The sequence below is a fragment of the Callithrix jacchus genome, chromosome 5, assembly GCF_049354715.1.
Source record: "Callithrix jacchus isolate 240 chromosome 5, calJac240_pri, whole genome shotgun sequence".
Taxonomy (NCBI): Eukaryota; Metazoa; Chordata; class Mammalia; order Primates; family Cebidae; genus Callithrix; species Callithrix jacchus.
Genome location: NC_133506.1, coordinates 80,131,437 through 80,153,808, shown reverse-complemented (window position 1 = coordinate 80,153,808; position 22,372 = coordinate 80,131,437). Strand labels below are relative to the sequence as shown.

General features: G+C 42.6%; 1 protein-coding gene across 1 annotated transcript in view; it reads left to right on the top strand.

Moving 5' to 3' along the window:
- Positions 1–422: 422 nt before the first annotated feature.
- The window catches only part of HS3ST3A1 (heparan sulfate-glucosamine 3-sulfotransferase 3A1), a 104,820-nt gene continuing 82,870 nt past the window's right edge, over positions 423–22,372 (top strand). The window contains exon 1 of the mRNA XM_002747892.6: positions 423–1,818. Within this exon, the coding sequence (XP_002747938.2) occupies positions 1,220–1,818 (599 nt within the window). The 5' untranslated portion in view covers positions 423–1,219. The remainder of the gene's footprint in view (positions 1,819–22,372) is intronic.

Here is a 22,372-nt window from a genome sequence, read left to right as displayed (position 1 = left end):
AGTGCCGAGGGAGGAGCAGAGCGCGGGGAACCTGGAGAGGGTCAGGGCTGCGGAGGGCTGAGCCGCGGTGGAGAGCTCTGGAGGCCCTCCCCAAGCCAGTGGCTTCTGGAGTGGAAGTCAGGCCCCAGGGATCCGGCCGGCCTTAGCTGTCACTCAGGCAACCCCGGAGCCGCCGCAGCCCGGGGCTCCACTGGAAAGGGGCACCTTGGGGAAGGGGCGTCGCCCCTGTCGTCCCCGCCCGCTCCAGTGCCATTGGGCGGCCGTTGCGGAGCCCGCGCCACCTTTTCTCCATCCCACTCCGCCCGTCTGGCCCCTCCGGGCCGCGGGTCCGCACCCCGCCGCTCTCGTCCGGGGGCTGGTCCGGCCCGGGCCGTTGACGTCACCGGCAAGTTTGCTGCCCTCGGCGTCCCACGTGTGGCGGCGGCGGCGGCGGCGTCCCGGGAGGGAGTCGGTGAGCTCCTGCGAGCACAGTGGCGAGGACCGCTGACAGGTCCCGCGCAGCCCAGCCCAGCCACGCGGCTCACAGGTGGGGTCCGAGAGCAGTTTGGAGCAGCCCGGCGCGCAGGGAGAGGGGCGGACGGCTTGGTACGGGCCTCTGGCTCCCTCTCGGGCAGAGGGACTCGGGGGGAACCTCGCTCCGTGGCCGAGAGAACCGCAGCTCGGGCGGAGAGAACGCGCCCAGGCGGGCAAGGGGGCCAGAGGAAGCCGGGGCTGGAGGGCACTGTCGCTCGCCGCTGTCTGGGGCGCACGGAGCACACAGGCCCCGCTGCCGCGCGTCCCCTACACGGGACCGAGCAAAGGATGCAGCATCACTGAGCGGAGATCCGCACCGAGAGGCCGCTCGGGACCGGTCTGAGACGCACGCCTTCGCCACCGCCGTCAAGACCCCGATTCTGGCGACTCTTGGGGGAACCCCGGCGCAGAGCGCTTCCCCAAGCTCAGGACTTGGGCGCGTCTAAGACGATGGTTTCCTAAGCACCGCACCGCGCTCCCCTTCCCGTCCCCTCTGTGGAGACAGGGATCCTGCTCGGGGCCCCCGGGGCTCCGTTTCCCCGCGGAGCCCCGGCCGCCGCCTCCGGGGGCAGTTAGCACGGCCGCAGGGGCGCACGACGATGTGGCCTCCGTCCAGCGCACGGGCCGGCTGGGGGGATGCTCTGGCACCTGGCGGGGCCCCGGCCTAGCATGGCCCGCGCTTTGCCCGACGTCGCCTCCGGCTAGGATGGCCCCTCCTGGCCCGGCCGGCGCCCTCCCCACCTCTGCAGAGCCGCTGTCCCGCAGCATCTTCCGGAAGTTCTTGCTGATGCTCTGCTCCCTGCTCACGTCCCTGTACGTCTTCTACTGCCTGGCCGAGCGCTGCCAGACCCTGTCCGGCCCAGTCGTAGGGCTGTCCGGCGGCGGCGAGGAGGCGGGGGCCCCGGGTCGCGGCGTTCTGGCCGGAGGCCCGCGAGAGCTGGCGGTGTGGCAGGCGGCGGCACAGAGAAAGCGCCTCCTGCAACTGCAGCAGTGGCGGAGGCGCCGGCCTCCCGCGTCGCGCGGCGACGGCGAGGAGGCGGCCTGGGAAGAGGAGTCCCCTGGCCTGGCCGGGGGTCCCGGCGGCTCCGGGGCGGGAAGCAGCGTGGCGGAGGCCCCGCCGGGGACCCTGGCGCTGCTCCTGGACGAAGGCAGCAAGCAGCTGCCGCAGGCCATCATTATCGGCGTGAAGAAGGGCGGCACACGGGCGCTGCTGGAGTTCCTGCGCGTGCACCCCGACGTGCGCGCCGTGGGCGCCGAGCCCCACTTCTTCGACCGCAGCTACGACAAGGGCCTCGCCTGGTACCGGTGAGCGGGGCGGGCCCAGGCGGGGGCTGAAGGATCGCGGGGGTACTGGGCTGGGAAAGTCGTGGGAGAGCCCTCAGTGACCCCCCAGTTCGCCCTCCTTCTCACTTCCTGCAGAAGGCGAAGGGTCATCAGTAGTTGTCCTTAAATTGAGGGGGTCTTTCGTCTCTCTCCGCCTTCTCCTTCCTGAGAAGTGGATGTTGAGGGAGGGAGTGGGAGGGAAATTCTGGCCTTCATGATTTTCATCCTTGGGAATCTCTTGCCAAGTCTGGTCTCTTTCTCTTGTTCTGCGAAAAGTATCCGTGTAGTTAGCTAAAGGTGAAAAAGGAAAGGAAAAAAAAGTCTCTCCTAAATTAGAAACCTATTCAGCAGTTAATAGATTTCCTCTCTCTTTCCAAGGAAGCCCGTTTTCATTCTTTACCTTTTGGGCAGTTCTCTGTGGTTAACGCAGCCTTTAGCATCAGGTATTTATTTACCTTGACCTTTTGCCAGATAGTTGTCCTAGGTGGGAAGTAATATTGAGACTTAGTAAAAGTGTCAAGAACCAGAGAATCTGGGTAGTTCAGAAAATATATGTCTGTCTGAGCAAGGAAAAGCAACCAGGCACTGTATTTTAAAGGATGCTTGGCAATAACTTTTGTTTGAGGGCAAGGAATGAATTTTGGAAAGTGCTTTTGATATTGGTAGGGAAAAGTAACTTTTGTCTCTGGACTGACAGAAACTTTTCTAAAGATCTTCAGACGATTCTCTTTACAAGTAAGGAAGCCAATTAAAAGAAGAAGAAGACAAAAGAGAGAAAAATACATTGGCGCAACTTTGCCACTTTGCCAATACAGTTCAGGAAATAAGTCTTGCTTAGATCTTAATCTTAAATTCTCCAGTCTCTTCCAATTCAGACCACCTTTAATAATAAAATCGGCCAAATTCTAATAAATCTAGTGTCGCCTGGATTTTGTTTGCCATAATATATTGGCTCTTTTTTCTTTCTTCAAAGTACCAGTAAAAATTTTGTTGCTAGAACTTTCCATTTTATAAAGTTTATCTTGTTCATAAAATATGTGTTTTCTTTGTTATTTTAACTGAAACAATGTTGCAAAAATTACAACACCATTTAGGTAGATTTCAAAAAGCCCATTAAATTAACCATTAATCCACAACACGGAAATGGACATGATTTGACAAGTTTATTTACTTGAGGGGCCAATTGCACTTTCAGATTGATTTCAAGAGCCGAATTTACAGTAAATCCACTCATAGAGAAACAATTTGGCCCTAAAAATTGAATTTAAACATTAAACACTTTTAAAACAGTAACTTTCCATTCTGTTGGAAAGAAAAAAACAAACAACCTCCCCTTAATATAGATTATGTATCACTTAAAATCATCAGCCACTTAAAATATCCCCTTGTGTTTCTCTCATTTATGTTGTATCCTCTGGGAAGTTCTTATAAAAATGACCTGTTGAATCTGGAAACAACAGGTCCTTCTTTTTAGCACAAAGGCAGCTCTGTGTTTTCCATCAAGGACACAAGAAAGAAGTGATTAAAGACCCCTAAAACTCTTATCTATAGCAGTTTGCATTGAATTCGGCCTCGAACCATGCTATAAGTGAACACATTTCAAACTGACTGTCTGAAACATCTAACACTACATTGGGCTCTGAGGTGCCATTAAATATGGTGAAATATTTAGCACTAAAACCCTTTATTTTCCTTTTGCCATATAAACTTTATTTCCACAAAGTAGGATTGTTTCTTCTCATTCCAGAAATGAGTATTTGAGGGCCCAGTCTATATGCAGACCTGGATCTTATTTTCTGTGGTCCTTTCTGAGCTCCTGTAAGAGGGGAGGATTTCAAGGTAACGAGAAACACAAGTATTTAAAAACTTTTTTTGAAGAAAGAAAGAAAAAAGTCATAAACTTTTCGGCCAATCTCTCCTTTGGAAATTAGATGCATGCTGTAAAGTAAATCTCGCCCTGGATTGTTTACTCCAGCAGAAGAGTTCTATAAAGCAGTTTATGGTGGTTACAGAAATAGCTGCACAGTAGACTTCATGGTTTGGTGAATTTAATTTTCTAAGTGTTGGAGCAATGTCTTTGTTTTACCATTTGCAGTGGTTTTTTTTTATTGGATGCATAAATTTACGTTTAACTCAATTACATAGGAAACTTATTTTTTAAAAAATCCAACCTATGGAGCCTGGATTATGTGATGATTTAATGAAATTTCCCCACAGTTCTCTTTCATCTCGGCTCTGAACTTGGAGTTTGATGTTTGCGAGCAAGACTGAAGGCTCAACTATTTAAAAAAAAAATTCTCCCACCCAGAATGCCACTTAACTATTAAGTGCATTTTAGCTACTTCTATTCAGCTAATAGTTTAGAGCAGGGGATTCAGTTAGACCTTCATGAGTCAGCCCACACTTTACAATACAGGATTTGTACCACACACTTATGACCACATTAATACACAAACACACGGACAGAAATAAATTCCAGATAATTGCACCCAGAAGTGAATTATGGAAGATTAGAACCTATTTAATTATTTTTAGGTGTACATTGGCATGGGGGAATCCTAAAATGTCTAGCCTTTTTCTGCCCAGCGAAATCGCTAAGCTAGCCATGATAGCTTGTGGTGGCAGTGCCCCCTACTGTCCTCACAAAGGGACAAATCTGCTGCTATTAGCAAGTTCAAAGGAAAATGAGTTTGTGAGTTAGAAATGCCTGTTACTGAACTTGTTCAGTAAATTACTGTCACTGGGAAGAAAATAAAATACTTTATAAACTTTCTTCCAAGAGTGAAGTCATAAATCCTCCCTTTATTTGAACACATTTGTAGTAAAGGCAAAGAAAACGAATTTGTTATTCAAAATCTCTAGAAAGAAAATTATTCTTACTAATTTAAAATGTCCTAATAGACCTCCTCTAAAATAAATAAAACAAAGCCAAATTTTTATATGCTGGGAAACTCGACCCTGATGGAGTTTTTTTAAAAAAAACATTCCTCGTGACTTAATTTAGCAGACATGTTATCAGTACAACAGATATCTGTGGCTTGCATGACACTGGAAAGCAGTCCTTTGCAATGAATAGTGTTTATTTCTCGTGTATGTATTGTGGCTTCATAAAGAAAAGGAAAAAGTTTCCTTAGCTTCAAAACACTGATCTTTACTGGAAGTCAGGACTGAATGCCTCTGCTGTAGTTCAAGAGCAGATGAGCTTAGAATTTAATAAGGCTCTCTTCTGCTTGTTTCTATCTGCACCAACTAAAAGATATATCTTTTTTCTTGTAAGCTAAAAATATCTATTAATAGAGTATTTAAATAATGTGTCTATATGTGTGTACACATACACATACATCTGTATGTATGTGAATGTTTGGATTCGATAACATTTCAGTCTATTATTTTGGTACAAGATAGGAAGTATTTATTATCCAGTCTCTTACACTAGCATGTTTATTTCTTATATTTCAATTTCTTTTCTTTAGTGAGTCTGGACAATTTCAGCAGAGAAGGATATCACTAGAATCATTATATTCTAGCGCCTACAGGAAGATCAAATATTGTCCAACTTGGAGTTTAGGAGTTCGTGCTCCCCTGACTTCATCAGAATTTGAAATTTTCTGGCCTCTGATGATCCTGGCCCTGTTTTTAAAGTCCGTTAGAGAGGCATACTGAACAGAGGCCCTTTCGGTTCCTATGAGGAGAAATTGGCATTTTGTAGCAGCTGGGAGCAGCTGCAAAGTACCTCCATGTGCAGTTTCTCCTCCTCCTGTACTGTGCAAGCCCTTTCTGTGTGAAGAGTTTGAAATGAAATCTGAGCCAAGGAAGCTGCAGTCTGACCACCCATGCAAGGACATATGGACTGAAGGCCAAGGGCCCTCTATCCTTAGGGCAAAGGAAAGAACATTGGGGAAGAGATGAGGGCTAGGAGGAGAGTGAGATGTTGCTTCGGACTCTGAGTCTACAGTACTTGTCTATAGAAGCTCTCAGTACCTGGGCATTCCCCACCCAGTCACAGGTTGAGGATCCAAAATGCTGTCATCCAGTTTGCTGAATGTCTGAACTCTGGGCTCATCCCCAATAGATGGAACCAGAAATGCTCTATTAATAGATATTTTCAGCCTAGTTCCTGTATGTGTGTGTGTGTATGTGTGTGTCTGTGTTGCTCTCACACATGAATGTGCATGTGGGAGCAGACACCCAGAAGACAAGGACGATGAAAGGATTTATGAGAGGAAAGTTATTAACTAGTTGGGAAACTTCTGAGCAATATTGGACATCCTAAGGAGGGAACAGTTTGGGGGCACATTGAGATCATAGTCCAGGCATTAAACAACAACAAGAACACTTGGTAGAGCCTGGACTGGAATGACTTGTGTGAGTGAATATTCCTTTAGAGGGATGAGATTCATAATATGCTCCCATACTTTATGTGAAATGCACAGACTTCTATGAAAATCCACCATGACATTATAATCTCCTGCCCTCTCTTTAAAAAGAAAACATCCTGGCCAAAATACTTGTCTCTTGTAAATAAGTCTGTGGATTGGCCAGGAAAGAATAAGTGCCAAATCTGTATTTTGGCAGGGTCATGGGAATGAAATAAACCTGTGCAATTAATGACAACAGGGGCTAACCTCACGTAGACCAGACACTCACTTCATCAGAAGAGTTGCAAAGCAAACAAAACTTCCCGATATGAACAACAACAACAAAAAGGGCCTCATATCTCTCCAGGACACAGTTGAACAATTGCAAATTGCAATTACCATCAGTCAAATTGCTGGGCCCAGTCGGGAACTTGATATTCTTAGTTCTTTTCCTTAGGGGGAAATCTTCCTCTACCAAGTTGATAGTAACTTGGCTGAAAAAGAGCATCGTTTCTTGGTATAGATTTCCTAATGATATTAAATCCCAAGCTTTTAGAAAATTTGTTTCTGTTTAAGTGATGAGTTGCAATTGTGAACATAAGGTTTCTTATTAAATATGTGCCTCTAATATGTAATCAGAGGAAATTGCACTCCCTCGTCTTTGCATTTTATAAGGATGTCTTAAAAATGCTTGTCAGCACTTTAAAACCTTTGCTAATTTAATACAGTTTAAAAATCTCTGTGGGGGGTATTTATATAGTGAATAAATAAGCTGTCATGAAGCCAAAACTTAGAAATTGAATTTATGAGAAGAAAGTTATTAAGTCGTTGGGGAACGTCTGAGCAATATTGGGCATCCTGAATAGGGAACAATTTGGGAACACTGTTGAAATCATAGTCCAGGCAATGCTGAGTTCAATGAATGGAAGCATTTCCCCAATTTCTTGCCTTCAGTGATTCAATGCTTGAATTTTGGCATGACTCTTCATGCCCCTAAAAACATACATTTATCCTAAGATTGCCTGACTGTGTTACAGAAATTCAGAACTGGCCTGTTTCAGAAGTTGTCTGATGACAATAAATGTGAAACTAAACTGGGGAAGTGTTTATTAACAATGAAGTTTAGTCTTGCCCTTAGGAATTCGAGAGACATTCTTGCAAAGGCTTCAAGACGAAGTATGCACCGGCTGTCAATAGCCCTCTTTGAATGTGATGTGTAGCGCCACCTAGTGGGAGGAGGAGTCAGCAAGAAACCCCTAAAGGGAGAACTTTGAAAACCTCATCACGATAAGAGCATATTTGCAGTCTCAATTTAAAAAAGAAACTTCAGCAACAACAAATACTTGTGTTTAGGTAGCCCTTATAGCAAGATGATGAGCTGCACTTAGCCTTTTTTCAGGCAAGAATAATTCACTCCTTTTAGGCAGGGAGTTTATTCTTTGGAGAGAAATAAGAGATTTGGCTTCACAATAAAATGAAAACCAAGATATAAATGATTAGGGGATTTATATTAAAAATGCCTATGACTGAAAGGAATACCATATGTCCCAGATTACTCTTGTTAGTGTGTTTTGCCTCTGTTTCTGAAAGCCAGCTTCAAATGAAAATACTTCCAGATGATTTTATTTCAACAGCAGTAATGCAGTCCTGTTCCTTCCCCTGTGTGGTACAGGCTCTTGAGGAGGGTCCTCTGATTCTAAACGGAAGCCTGTTTAACCCTTAAGGCCTCTGAGATGCCCTATTGAGAATCCTGCCCACCACATACGGGACAGCTTCACAGGAAAGCGCTTTGAGAGTATCTACAGGATAGGTGTTTCTGAGCCTGCCGTCCAGGGCCTGGAAGAGCAGGTTGGGGAGCAGGGTGGTGGACAGGTTAAAGGAAGGCAGGATGAAAGGGACGAATAGGAACATTCGAGTGGAGAAATGGACAGACACCACCTAAACCAAGTGACCAGGGTTAGCATTCCCTTGTGTTGAGATCATGTTCCCTGATATAATGCAATTAGGATGGCACTTCACCTGTGTGGTAATCCTTCCCCAAATTCATAACCCCCGTATAGCCATGAGGAAAACATTAGATGAACCCCGATTGAGGGACATTTTACAAAATACTTGACCGGTACTCTTCAAAAAGTGTCAGGATCATGCAAAATGATGGAAGATGTCTAAGCTATCCCAGATGGCAAGAGATAAAGGTGAGTCATTGCCAACCAGTAAACAGGAGGACGCCCTTAAATGGATCCTGGGTCTGAACTAAGGCATCTGTGGGAGAACTGGGGAATTGTGAGTGATACATGCATTTTAGTTAATAACATTATACCAACGTCAGTTTCTTGGTTTTGACATTGTACTGTACCAGGGTTATGATACACTCTAAGATGATCATCTGGGGGAGTCCGGATGAAAGAAGTATGTGAATTCTCTGTACTATTTTTCACAATTTTTGTATCTAAAATAATTCTAAAATCAAAGGTGAAAACAGCCAAAGAAGGCAGAAGCTTAACAGGCATTGGAGGATGAAGGCTCAGACTGAAATAGTGTCTGTGCCGATTCCCTTGTATTCCGTGTTTCTTCTTTCCTTTCCTTTAGAAGGCCCCCAGTATGGGCCCGCCAGCTTCCCCTCCCTGCCCGCACCTGTTACTTCCAGACATGCTGATTTTTCCCTCAGCTGATTTCATAATCATATTGGCTCACGGCTCCCATCCTGCTCTCTTGTTCCCAACCCAAGCACAGAGACAGTTTCATTTTCCTTTCTTTCTGTCCTCCATGGCTGGTAAATGTAAAGTGAAGAAGATGTGAAAGGTTCCCCAAAGCTTTTTATCATAGAGAAGAAAATCTCTGCTGTAAATGACAGGTCTCTGAGGGCACAAAGAACTAAAATAAGGGTCAGAGGAAAATCAGACTTGGGCGTATGGCTTTTTTTTTTTTTTTTTTTTGGCTACAAACATAGAAGGAACAGGTGTCAGTAGTGGAAAGCTGGTTACAGGGTAAAGAGATAGGGCCAGAGCTGTGGACGCACCTAATGGCAAAGATGAAAACCCAGTCCAGAATTTCCAGGCTAGCTTAAGAATTTTATCTGCCTACTTCACTTGTTTTCACCTTTGCTGTGGATACCATGGGGTATAAAAGTTTCTATAGGAGCAAAATAGACCTAGAGCAATTAATGCATTCAAGGAAGAGGCAGGAAGAGAGAAAGTCCAACCTCCACAACTCTGGAGGACCAGTATCCTTTCAGCTTCTAATTATGGGGGTTTATTCCACTGGAACTGCTCAGCCAGACCGCTGGCATTATCAGACTCAAAGTTCCTATCTAGGTGGTGCGCTGTCGTTTCTGCTTCTGTTTTTAAACACACAGTTGTTTACCTGGGCTTCTGGTTGAATAGGGTAATGAAAATCTCCCTCAAAACATTTCCTCTGATATTTTTAACAACTGTAAGAATAGTTTTATCCACTTTACATCTTTACTTAAGCAAAACAAAATAACACCCACTCCATCTAGAGATTCCAAGAAACTAACAGTATTTTCTTTCAGTCGTTCATTCACTTATCTTTATTGGATCCGTTTTATCAACCGCTTTAGTGCAAAAGATAGACTGCAAATGCTCATGGAGTTAAAAATAATTTCTGTGATTTAATACCATTGTCTACTTGTTAGGCATTTTTCCATTTTAGTGGGTATGCACTTTTCATGCCTTTTAACCTTTTTTAAAATAGCAAAATAATTGGACCCTGCACTGTATCTTTGATGAAATCTATCATTTGAGAGGTGAGGTGATATTAACTACAGTTGTTGAGGCCACACTGTGTGCTGGATGATGCAGAATGTTCTGCCGCTCATAATCTGATGTTATTTAAGCAGATCCTATCATTTTCTATATTTTATAGATAAGAAAACAGGCTGAGAAAGGTGAAGTAACTTGTCCAAGGTCACAGAACTAAGTACATCTTAGAATTGCTGCCAAACCCAGGTTCACCCACCTCCAGCATGCCAGTCCTTCATCACCGGGGTGAATGGTCTCTGTGATGTTCTCTGGAAGAATTGCCCACAGGTAGTTCCTGCTTGCATAGCAAGCCATCAGTGTCCCAAAGATGCAGGGGATTGAAAGGCTGCCCCATGTGGGAGAGTGACTTGGACATTCTGATCGTAGACCTTTAGTTGGAAAATTGGACAACACATTAGGACTAGGTGTGGTGGCTCATGCCTGGAATCCCAGCACTTTGGGAGACTGAGGCAGGTAGATCACTTGAGGACAGGAGTTCGAGACCAGCCTGGCCAACATGGAGAAATCCCTTCTCTACTAAATTAACTGAATATGGGGGTGGGCACCCTGTAATCCCAGCTACTCGGGAAGCAGAGGCACAAGAATCGCTTAAGCCCGGGAGGCAGAGGCTGCAGTAAGCCAAGGTTGCTCCACTGCACTCCAGCGTGGGCAACAGAGTGAGACTCTGTCTCCAAAAAAAAAAAAAAAGTAAAGAAAAAGAAAATTAGGCAACACATTAAAATGTGGTTATTAAAGTGAATTTCTTGGTCAATTGGCCTATATAATGGAATGACTAAAAACCACATTCAGTTTTGTCAACTTTTCTCCCTTTTTCTCTAAAGAAGTCTCATCATGGAACTTACCTTGTTCAGCATATTGGAAATCTGTTATTCAATGGATTTTTTCCCTTTTATTACAAAGTAACAATAACCACTGAAAACACTCTCAAAACTGCTATGTGAGGAAGCCAATATGTTGTCAGAAACATAATTGCAGCTGGGTGTGGTGGCTCACACCTGTAATCCCAGAACTTTTGGAGGCTGAGGTGGATATATCACTTGTGGTCAAGAGTTTGAGACCAGCCTGAGCAACATGGTGAAACCCTGTCTCTACCCAAAATACAAAAGATCAGCCGGGTGTGGTGGCCATGGCTGAAATCCCAGGTACTCAGGAGGCTGAAGTGAGAGGATGGCTGGAGCTTGGGATGTGGAGGTAGCAGTGAGCTGAGATAGTGCCACTGCACTTCAGCCTGGGTGACAGAGTAAAACTCTGTCTCAAAAAAAAAAAAAAAAAAAAAAGGAAAGAGAGAGAGAGAGAGAGAAAGAAAGAAAGAAAAGAAATGTAATCAGAAGGTTGCTTGCTGCTCCTGGAGTTGGGGCAAGGAGAGCTGAGGCCTGTGTGACCTGGCTACTGTCATCCAGCCACCCTGGGGTCCCTTTTGCACTGTAGGGATCTCCCACTCCGGTGCCCTCCTGGAAACTGGCTAAGCCACTGCCGGTCTGTCTTTTTCACTATTCCATATTTTCACCTTCGGATTGATGCTTTTTAAAAATTCTTCAGATATGTTAATAACCCCAATGAGAGCACAGTCTGTTTGGTACCCCAAGTACTATTCTATCTTCATTATTATTGCTATTAATAACGTTTGTCTAATGGATTTACTGTCAGCTGGTCATTATTAGCTTCCAGCCTTTACTGGAGTGGTCAGGCCATTAGTCAGATAAGACGTGACTGTTGATTTGAACTTCCTTTAGTTCCAATAAGCTAGAATCATAAATAGAGAGGATGTTGGCGGTATCTGAAAGACAAAAGATTGTCTTCTGAATAGGAGGAAACAGAAGTGCCTTGCTCAAGGTTAAGCTGAAAGACAAGAGCTCAATACTTCCAATTCCAAGGGCATAATTCCTCAGTGCTGTTGGGAAACAGTTGCATACCTCCAAATATACACGTTTAGTTTTGGCAGATTTGCAGCAATGATAAAAATAGTTTTTGGCTAGAAACAGTAGTCACATTATTTTTTTTTCCTCCCAGAGCGATTAAATTAAAGCATTGAATTGAATTGAATCAGTGGTTAATTCATCTTTAAATTTCTGTTTTTCATCTCAGATATTTTCCATAATATTTTGATTCTTATAGGTATGGGAACCCAGCGAGTGCGATTGGTCTTTGGATCCTTGAAAGTAATTTGTGTTTTATGGCCATTGTCTGCTTGTGAAAGATTAGCAGGAGAAATCTGAGTATAGACAGGAAAAAGTTTGCTTTTTCTCTCTTGAGTGTTCAAAGTAGGAAGTAATCCATCAAATTATGGGAATAAAATTTCTTTCCCCTTTTTCAGAGTCCTTACTTGGATTGGATCTCTCCTTTCACGAGGAAATATCAAAGTAGCCAGGCTGGTTTGAACGACAAAGTCAAAAATGATGTGTTTGTTACGGTCATAAATTTCTGCGGATTCTCATTAAGTTCAGGTATTCAACAAAAGGGAACTGTATTAAGCTGCAGCTAAAGTTACATTCTTGGAGCTGACTGCTTATCATATCACCTTTCTAAACGGAAGTCATGTTTGCCCTAACTCCATGTTTTGCAAAGACGCTGCAGTGATGCAATGATTTCATTTCACAAACAAAGCTTTTCACAAAGTAAACAAAAACTTGCATCTGTGTATGTTGTGTGTGTGTGTGTTTAATTTTCCGGTGAACGCTAATTGTTCTTGGGGCTTCTTTTGTTGAATGCTGTGTGTTTACTTTTTTGTTTGTTTTAAGAAAGAAAGGCCACTTTTTTCTTTGTGACGAGTCCTTACTCTTACTGCTTGGGTAGGAGGCTTTTGGATTATAACATTATTTGTTCCAAAAGGCTTTTCCCAAAGCTGGAGGTTCTACAAGAATGCCCTGCTAGGATTTAATGATGGAAAGAGAACAGATTGGATCTGTTTTATATTTATATGGGGAGAGGTCATAGGGAGCTAAAGCTTGTGATGAAAATTCTTGGGATTTTTAGGTGCATTTGCCCTATTGGAGAAGGCTGGTAAATTGGAGAGCAAGCCTTAGAGAAACTACTCAGCTTCCACTGATTGTTACGAAGTAGAAAGGAGGACTCTTAGTGCCATGTCCTCTGACTTTTCAAAGAAAGTTGGAATATTGACTTTTAAAAAATATGTTGGAAAAGAATTTACATATTGAAAACCAAAAGCCAGGCCGGGCATGGTGGCTGACGCCTATAATCCCAGCACTTTGGGAGGCCGAGGCAGGTGGATCACGAGGTCAGGAGATCGAGACCATCCTGGTCAACATGGTGAAACCCCGTCTCTACTAAAAATACAAAAAAAAAAAAACAAAAATAGCTGGGCATGGTGGCACGTGCCTGTAGTCCCAGCTACTCAGGAGGCTGAGGCAGGAGAATTACTTGAACCCAGGTGGTGAAGGTTGCAGTGAGCTGAGATCGCGCCATTGCACACTCCAGCCTGGGTAACAAGAGCAAAACTCCATCTCAAAAAAAAAAAAAGAAAAGAAAAAGAAAACCAAAAGCCACACTAAAACCAAACAAACATCTGTGTGGATGAAGCAAATCAATCTCCACTGAAGCGAATGGCTGCTAGTTTACAGCCTGTGATGTGTGGTGAAGGTCAGAGTTAGACAATCCACAGCTGGAGTAGACCCATGAGTTTTTCAGACTGAATCACAAGACATTAACATCTGATAGAATCAATCATGCTTTCAAAATGGAACTACATATAAAATGGACTATATGAAGATAATATAAGAGAGTGAATCCCATGTAGGAAGAAAGACAAACATTGTCTTGACAAACTTGGTTCCATTTGTTGTTACTTACATAGCTATGTGTGTGCTGAAAGGGTTGGGTGTAAAATGCATTTGTTGTAGCGGATCCCAATAGAAAAGAAAAGCTTGAAAACACTGACTAGTGTGCATGAAAGTCATGTTTGAAAAGACTAAAATGAATGTGCTTCAAGGCCCCTTGAGAAACAAAGTGTGAACACTCTATGCTCTGGATTCTAAACTTCAGTCTTTTTAACGTTTTATGCCCAAGGCTTGGAACTGTACCACAAATAGAATCACTATGAGTTTAATGAAAAAAAATTGATAACCCCTTAGGCCAGGTGTCAGCAATATTTATTTATTTATTTATTCTGGAAAGGGCCAGATATTAAATACTTCAGGTTTAGTGGGTGATATGGTCTTTATCACAACCACTCAACTCTGCTTTTGTGGCATGGAAGCAGCCACAGACAATATGTAAATGATTATGTGTGGCTGTGTTCCACTAAAACTTTATTGACCCAGACTATAAAACCACTGGCTATAGTTTACAGACTTCTGGGCTAAGCCAGAGGCTTCAAATATCTCATATGTGCTTCCTTTATTTATGTGTTACTCTCAGCTGAGCACCCACAGCTAATCATGGCAACGTTAGGAAGGCAGAATGTAGGTGATGAACTTCCAGTTCAAGACCCAATGCAGAAATCACAGAACTCCCTGTGGCTGGGGGGGGGGGGGGGGATTGGGATTAGGTCACGCACCCTGGAACTGCATGCTCATGACATGTATTTTTGAAATACACCAAGTTGTTTGGGAGGATGTCATTTTCTAGAATATGATTATATGTTCAACTACAAATATTCTATTTTGAAATAGACATAAACACCAATCAAAGTAGTGGTAGGTCTTTTATTTTTCAAGGTTAATAATCTGTTTTGCTGCTTTCTTGACTTTGTACTTGAGTGTGTTTAGTTTATAAATCATCCTCGATCTCTTTTTTCCCTTTAGATGCCTGGGCACCATATGAATCACTAATTAGGGTTAGTAGAGGTACAGTGAGGTCACTTAAATTGTCGCCTGACTTCTGCACTAAAACTTCGTTTCATTCACCACTCTATCTGTGCAGGTGAGGAGTGAGACATCAAGTTGGGAACAAAAGTTGGGAAAGATTTTCAAAGATTATTATTATTTTTGAGTGGTAGTCTCGCTTTGTCACCAGACTGGAGTGCAGTGGTGCGATCTTGGCTCACTGCAACCTCCGCCTCCCGGGTTCAAGCAATTCTCCTGCCTCAGCCTCCCAAGTAGCTGGGACTACAGGCGTGTGCCACCATGCCCAGATAATTTTTGTATTTTTTGCAGAGACAGGGTTTCACCATATTGGCCAGGATGGTCTCGATCCTCTAACCTTGTGATCTGCCTGCCTCGGCCTCCCAAATGGTTGGGATTACAGGCGTGAGCCACTGCGCCTGGCCTCAAAGATTATTAAGTGGTATGTTTAAGGAGTTTGGACTTTACTTAAAGCCAGCACTGTTCAGTGGAAATGTAATGAGAACCTTATATGTAATTTCAACTTTCTAGTAGCCACCTTAAAAAGGTAAAAATAAAGAGGTGAAATTAATTTTAATACTGTTTAAACTTAAGCCAGTATGTCTAAAGTATTATCATTTCAAACATGAAATCAAAATAAAACATCATTAATATGAAATCTTGCAGTTTTTTATACTAAGTCTTCAAAATCCAGTATGCATTTCACACTTGCAGCACATCTCAATTTGGGTTAACTACATTTCAAGAGCTTAGTAGCCCCATGAGGCCATTGGGTATCCTAACTGGCTACTCAAGGTACTGGAGGCAGAGTCAAGGGATGGGCACTGAAGGCTTGCAGTTGAGGACTGATTTCACAAACCTCCTCTGGTTCTGCTTTGGAATCTAGTTCTTCATGGCATATGGAAGTACACTAGGGTAGGGGGCTGTTGGGGAATCTAGAGGACAGACGATGGAGACTTGAACAAGAGCAGTGCATTGTGCATGGGAAGTGAGGGAAAGATTTGGTAGATGTTTCAGAAGTGGGAATTGTAACACTGTTGAATACTAGCGATGGGAAAAGGAGGAGGCAAGGGAGAATATTTCAATATTTATTAGTAACTGTAACTGTGAGAAGGAACACAGAGGAAGGAAGAACAAGCATCAAGGGGACCAAACAACATTGATTTATGTATATAAAGTGAAAAGTGCTCTGGGTTAAGCTGGAGTGCAGGAATAAGGTCAGATTTGGGAGCCATGATCACTAAGGTTGTATCAGTGGGCAGCACAGCTAATGTGAACGTTTATGGAGGAGGATGACTTGGTCTTCCTAGTCCGGCTTGTATTTGTTTATATTCTAGACCCAAAGAGAGAATTTCTGTAGCCTGTGTCATGCATGCAGAAGTGTTTAGTGTAAACTGATGTCCACAGTTTACTTTGAAATTATTTTAAAAAATGAATTCTGCCAGGCACAGTGGCTCATGCCTGTAATCCCAGCACTTTGGGAGGCTGAGGACGGTGTATCACCTGAGGTCAGGAGTTTGAGACCACCCTCAACATGGTGAAAAATCTGTCTCCACTAAAAATACAGAAATTAGCTCCATGTGGTGGTACATGCCTATAGTTCCACCTACTTGGGAGGCTGAGGGAAGAGAATTGCTTGAACCTGGAAGCAGAGGTTGCAGTGAACCAAGATTGCGCCACTGCACTCCAGCCTGGGTGGCAGAGCAAGACTCCATCTCAAAAAAAAAAAATAATGCACAGAAAAAGGAGTATTTAGATTGTAATTGGTGGCTAAATGGGTGTTTGTGGTATAATTCTTACAAATTTTTGCTATATTTTTATGTTTCCACAATAAATGGTGGGAATGTGGGAGGGTGGTATCAGGGTCAGTGGTATCAAATATTACAGAAAGATTGAATTCAGGTTTGAGTGTTTGCCTTTTGAGTTAAGAAGTCATTGGTGACCTTGAGGCCAGGTGGGCTTTTGTGGTGTGACAGAAGCCACATGGCGTGGGGTGATGAGTACATGGAACTGTGTCAGAAGAGACAGGAGTGTGATGAACTTCGCCAGCGTGTCTGTGTAATCTTTGCCACCTTCCCTATCTTTCCTGGACTTGAGTCACCCAGTGGGGTCCTCATACTTGCTTCATGATAGTTATGACGAGTCATCCAAGTGCATAAAACTTTTTGAGATGAAAAGAGGATTTAGAATGTGCTTACTATATTTTTTCCTGGTGACTGCACTTACATACCCTGGTTTCTGTGCTTATGTGGTTATTTATGTATAGTGACTTGATAATTAGTTTTTTTATCAGAGAGTTTTAACCAAATCCATCCGTCCATCCTTCCTTCCTCCCTCCTTTCTTTCCTCCCTCCTTTCCCCCTGCCTTCCTTCCCTCCCTCCTTCCCTCCTTTCTTTCTTCCTCCCTCTCTCTCCCTCCCTCCCTCCCTCCCTCCTTCCCTCCTTCCCTCCTTCCCTCCTTCCCTCCTTCCCTCCTTCCCTCCTTCCCTCCTTCCTTCCTTCCTTCCTTCCTTCCTTCCTTCCTTCCTTCCTTCCTTTCTTCCTCTCTCTCTGTCTTCCTTTTTTTTTGCTTTTGGAAATTGCAGGTTGTGCTCTTTGAGTGAATGCTTATGGTTTCCAGCATTAATTATTAAGCACAGGTAGCCACGTGAAATGCCTGTTTAATTTTTGTGAACTTCTTGGTAAAAGCATAGTGCTTCTTCTTCAAGGCAGCACTTGTGCCAATCTATTCTAAACTCCATTGCAACCATGAAAATAAAGACAAACTTGTTTTACGAATCTCCATTTTTTGAATACTTACTTGAGAGTTTCATCAGAGAATGAAGAAATTTAAATACCTTATGGTTTTTCCTCACCAACATCAAAGGCTTTTAAAAAAGTTTTAACCATTGGCTGTTCTTTCATCAGTGACATATTTTTTTTTTTTTTGCTTTGTCCTAACAAAGCAAGTTAGTTTGCCCTAGGACTGTCGTCTTATTTATTTATTTTTTGTCTCTGATAAAATAGACTTTTTTTGTTATTGCATTTTAGGTTTTGGGATACATGTGAAGAACATGCAAGATAGTTGCATAGGTACACACGTGGCAGTGTGATTTGCTGCCTTCCTCCCCTTCACCCACATCTGGCATTTCTCCCCATGCTATCCTTCCCCAACTCCCCCCCCCCACCGCTGTCCCTCCCCTATTCCCCCCAAAAGACCCCAGTGTGTAGTGCTCCCCTCCCTGTGTCCATGTGTTCTCATTGTTCATCACCCGCCTATGAGTGAGAATATGAAAGGCTACAGTAATCAAAACAGCATGGTACTGGTACCAAAACAGAGATATAGACCAATGGATCAGTGGCATATTTTTATGTCTTCACAATGAATACCAGATAGCAGATAAAATCCAGATACTCTTTGCCTTGCATTCAATACTTTCCTTTCTCTTCTCTGGAAATCATGGTAATGGTGAGGACCCATCAAAGAAGAGGCACAACAATTTCCCCACCACAGTGAGAAAAGCCAATTTATTGCTTTATTGTCTGACTCACAAATGTATTGCTCATGGCAAAACCAAAGAAACCAAACACCATTGTAGTGTTCAATTTCTCATTTAGTTGACAGTGAATATTTCTATCCGACTGATAGAGGTTTGTAGAAAAAAGAATTAGAGACATTTTCAAGCTAGATTGTTTAAAATAAGGCCGGACCCGGTGGCTCAAGCCTGTAATCCCAGCACTTTGGGAGGCTGAGGCGGGCAGATCACGGGGTCAAGAGATCAAGACCAGATTGGCCAACATGGTGAAACCCCGTCTCTACTAAAAATACACACAAAAAATTAGCTGGGCATGGTGGCATGCGCCTGTGGTCCCAGCTACCCGGGAGGCTGAGGCAGGAGAATTCTGTGAACCCGGGAGGCAGAGGTTGCAGTGAGCTGAGATCATGCCACTGCACTCCAGCCTGGTGCCTGGTGACAGAGTGAGAGTCTGGCTCAAAAAATAAATAAATAAGTAAGTGGAGTTACTATACGTAAAGTTCAGCAACTATGTTCATGCTATCTCTTTAAATTTAATTTTGGGATATTACAAATAATTAATGTATTTCACCATGAGTTTCTTTTCCGGTTCTATCAAAAATCTAAGGGTAGGCCTTCAGCAGCATGGTGATGTGTTAAGGGGGATTTTTCTGGAGGAGATGAAGAAGGGAAATTGAGAGAGTATGTGGAGGCCAGGAACACTGAAGAATTTAAAAGCTGGTGACTTAAGTTTAAACAAATAAGTGCCTGAAATCTTCACTTTTCTAATATCCTGATTAAAATAAAGGCAGACTCCTTGTGACTTTCTGCATAGGTGCAACAAAACTTTAGAATGTTTCATTTCATTGCCTGACCAGAAATTCCACACAACTGCAGCAGAGGAGAAAGTATGAGAACGTGATTTTTCGGATTTTCATAGTGGGCAAGCCAGATATTTTCAAGGAATAACTCTGAAGACTTGCGTGAGTCCTAATATTCACAGATGCGGGAATGTTTGTACCCTCCCGACATCTCCCGTGTTTCATGCCTTTCTATGGCTGTGGGTTTCCAGTGAATTTCCTCATACCTATGATTTATCACCTTTTCAGTTACTGCTATAATATTGTTCACAAAGAAGCATTTTCTTCTCCTATCTGGAGAATGAACAGCTGTAACATCTTCACAGACATTTAGACAATGTGCCTCTACAAAATTAACAAATGACTGAGTCACAGGAGCTGTGTAGGCTACTTACACGTGATCAAAGAGCAAAAGTGAATCTTTGCCTGCCAGAGGTTACTTTGTATTACATACAGCATTATCTAAAAAATAAGGCACTCGAACAGACACGGCAGTATTTCAAATATGATTTCTGATAGACTGATTGATTTCTCAAGGAAAGGGAGCATGAAAATCCTTAAATAGGCCGGGCGCGGTAGCTCAAGCCTGTAATCCCAGCACTTTGGGAGGCCGAGGCGGGTGGATCACGAGGTCAAGAGATAGAGACCATCCTGGTCAACATGGTGAAACCCTGTCTCTACTAAAAATACAAAAAAATTAGCTGGGCATGGTGGCACGTGCCTGTAATCCCAGCTACTCAGGAAGCTGAGGCAGGAGAATTACCTGAACCCAGGAGGCTGAGGTTGCGGTGAGCCGAGATCGTACCATTGCACTCCAGCTTGGGTAACAACAGCGAAACTCCGTCTCAAAAAGAAAAAAAAAAAAAGAAAGAAAGAAAATCCTTAAATAATATAATGGATGAGAAAGTAGTGGTATGCAAGTGAAAAGGTGATTATTTTGAAATCTTAGAAATACATTGGGCATTAAATGTTTCATTTCATATGCAACTCCTTGATTGTTTAGCAAATCACAACAGTGCACAGATTATATTTTGGCTGTATTCATGCAAGCATGTTTTTCCTTCATTTATAAAAAAGCAAATAATCATAGTTCATTTAAATAGCTACATGAGTATATTGATTTGGACATCTGACTTATGTATTCCTGTTATCATAGTATGCTGGCACAATTGTAACCATTTGGGCAAACTTATGGCCCTTCTAAACAGGAAGTTCTTAAAAACCAAATCATAACTGGATATTTAAGCAACGTCAATATATTGATTTGGACCTGTGACTTTTATGTATGCCTATTATCAGGATTGTGTAGAATATGCTAGCTCAGTTTTAAATGCTCAGGCAAAATCATTTTCCTTGAAAACAGAAAGTTCTTTTTCTTCCTCCCCAAGGCCGCTAAAAATTTGAACTATTGAACTCAGATTTGAGTGATGATGTACTATACTTTGCCAAATGAGTCGTTTCCCCTTTTATAACATCCATCAGGAAAAAAAAAAGTAAGGAGGAACACTTCCTTTCATTTGTTCATTGGTCGAACTGTTTGCCAGGAAAGCCTTTTTTGTGTGTGTCTGTTTGTTTAAGTGAAGGTAATTTTAAAATAGGAAGAAAATTTTACACTGTTATCAGGTGGCATTTAGGCAGTTAGAAAGTATGAGTCTCTGTGTTAACGTTCTATTGGCACAGAAATTCCCAGACGGTAGTTAAAGGGTGACCCTCTCGGAACTGAGCTTATTTATTCTTATCTAAATATAAAGTACCTTATTATTAAGAAAAAAGTACACTATCACAAAATCTCCTTATTAGCATCGGAAATGACCTTGGGGTCATTTAGCCCAAAACTTATCTGATAGACCAAAGTTTATTAAAACAGTTCTGTAGCTATTCTAGTCATTAAATAATTTTTTTAAGATAAGGTCTCAAAACATTGATATAACGTAACTTATTTGGATAGTAAAATATGTATTCAGTTCGTTGCTTCCCTTGCCTGCTCGTTGACAAGCAGATTCATATCTATGTATTCTGTATTTGTGTGACTAGTTGTTCTGAGACAGTGTTGCGTGTGTAGACAACTTTAGAAATATTTTATTAGCTCATGTTAAAGTTTATTTATTAGGAAGTCTCTACTTTTTTTTTTTTTTTTGAGACAAAGATTCACTTCATCACGCAGGCTGGAGTGCAGTTGCTCCACCTCAACTCACTGCAACCTCTGTCTCCCAGGTTCAAGTGATTCTCATGCCTCAGCCTTCTGAGTAGCTGGGACAACAGGTGCACGCCACCACGCCCAGCTAATTTTTGGTTTTTTAGTAGAGACAGGGTTTCGCCATGTTGGCCATGCTGGTCTTGAACTCCTGACCTCAGGTGATCTACCCACCGCAGGAGCTTCTACTTTTATGTGTATTTAACGCATATATAAATGTATATGATATACATATAAGTTAAGTCAGTTTTGCTACAATGCTTGTATTGAAATGCAAATTTGTTCCAATGGAATTAATATATTAATGTTAATATCTCTGAACATGCTGTTTGAACATAATGTGAGTTTTGCATTTGCTTATGTGCATTTTCATTCACAAGAAATGCCAGGTGAATACAGAAAAGTTAAAGCTGCACCCAGCCTCACAGGAATACATAAGCACACACACAGGTGCATGCCTCAACCACCTACCAGAGACCTCAATTCACTATGTGTATTCTGAGTCTCATGCATCTGTGTTTGATATCTGGCTTTAGGCTGGATTTTACTTTACTACTTTTAAGTTATTATTTTTATTAACTTGTTTTTAATTGACAAATACTAATTGTGTGTATAAATGTATAAACAGGGTACAGTGTTTACAGGTAAAACAAAACAGATCAGATATTTTGCTGATCTGGTTTTAGATAACCTTCCATTTACCACTTCACAATAAATCACAAGCTACAGCTTCTCCAATTTCCCACTTCCGTTTCACTCTTGTTGCCCAGGCTGTATTCACCTGGCATTTTTACCATATTGGCCAGGCTGGTCTCGAACTCCTGAGTGCAAGTGATCTGCCTAACCTCAGCCTCCCAAAGTGCTGGGATTACAGGGGTGAGTCACTAGGCCCGGCCTAAATCCTTTTTTAAGATTATCTCATAGCAATCATTACCTCTTTAGGTACTTTTAAATTTGAGACTATTATAAGGGATACTTTTGATGGAAATCGTTGTTTGTAATGTTATTTCTAATACTGAATAAGAGTTGTTAAAGCTATGAACATTCGA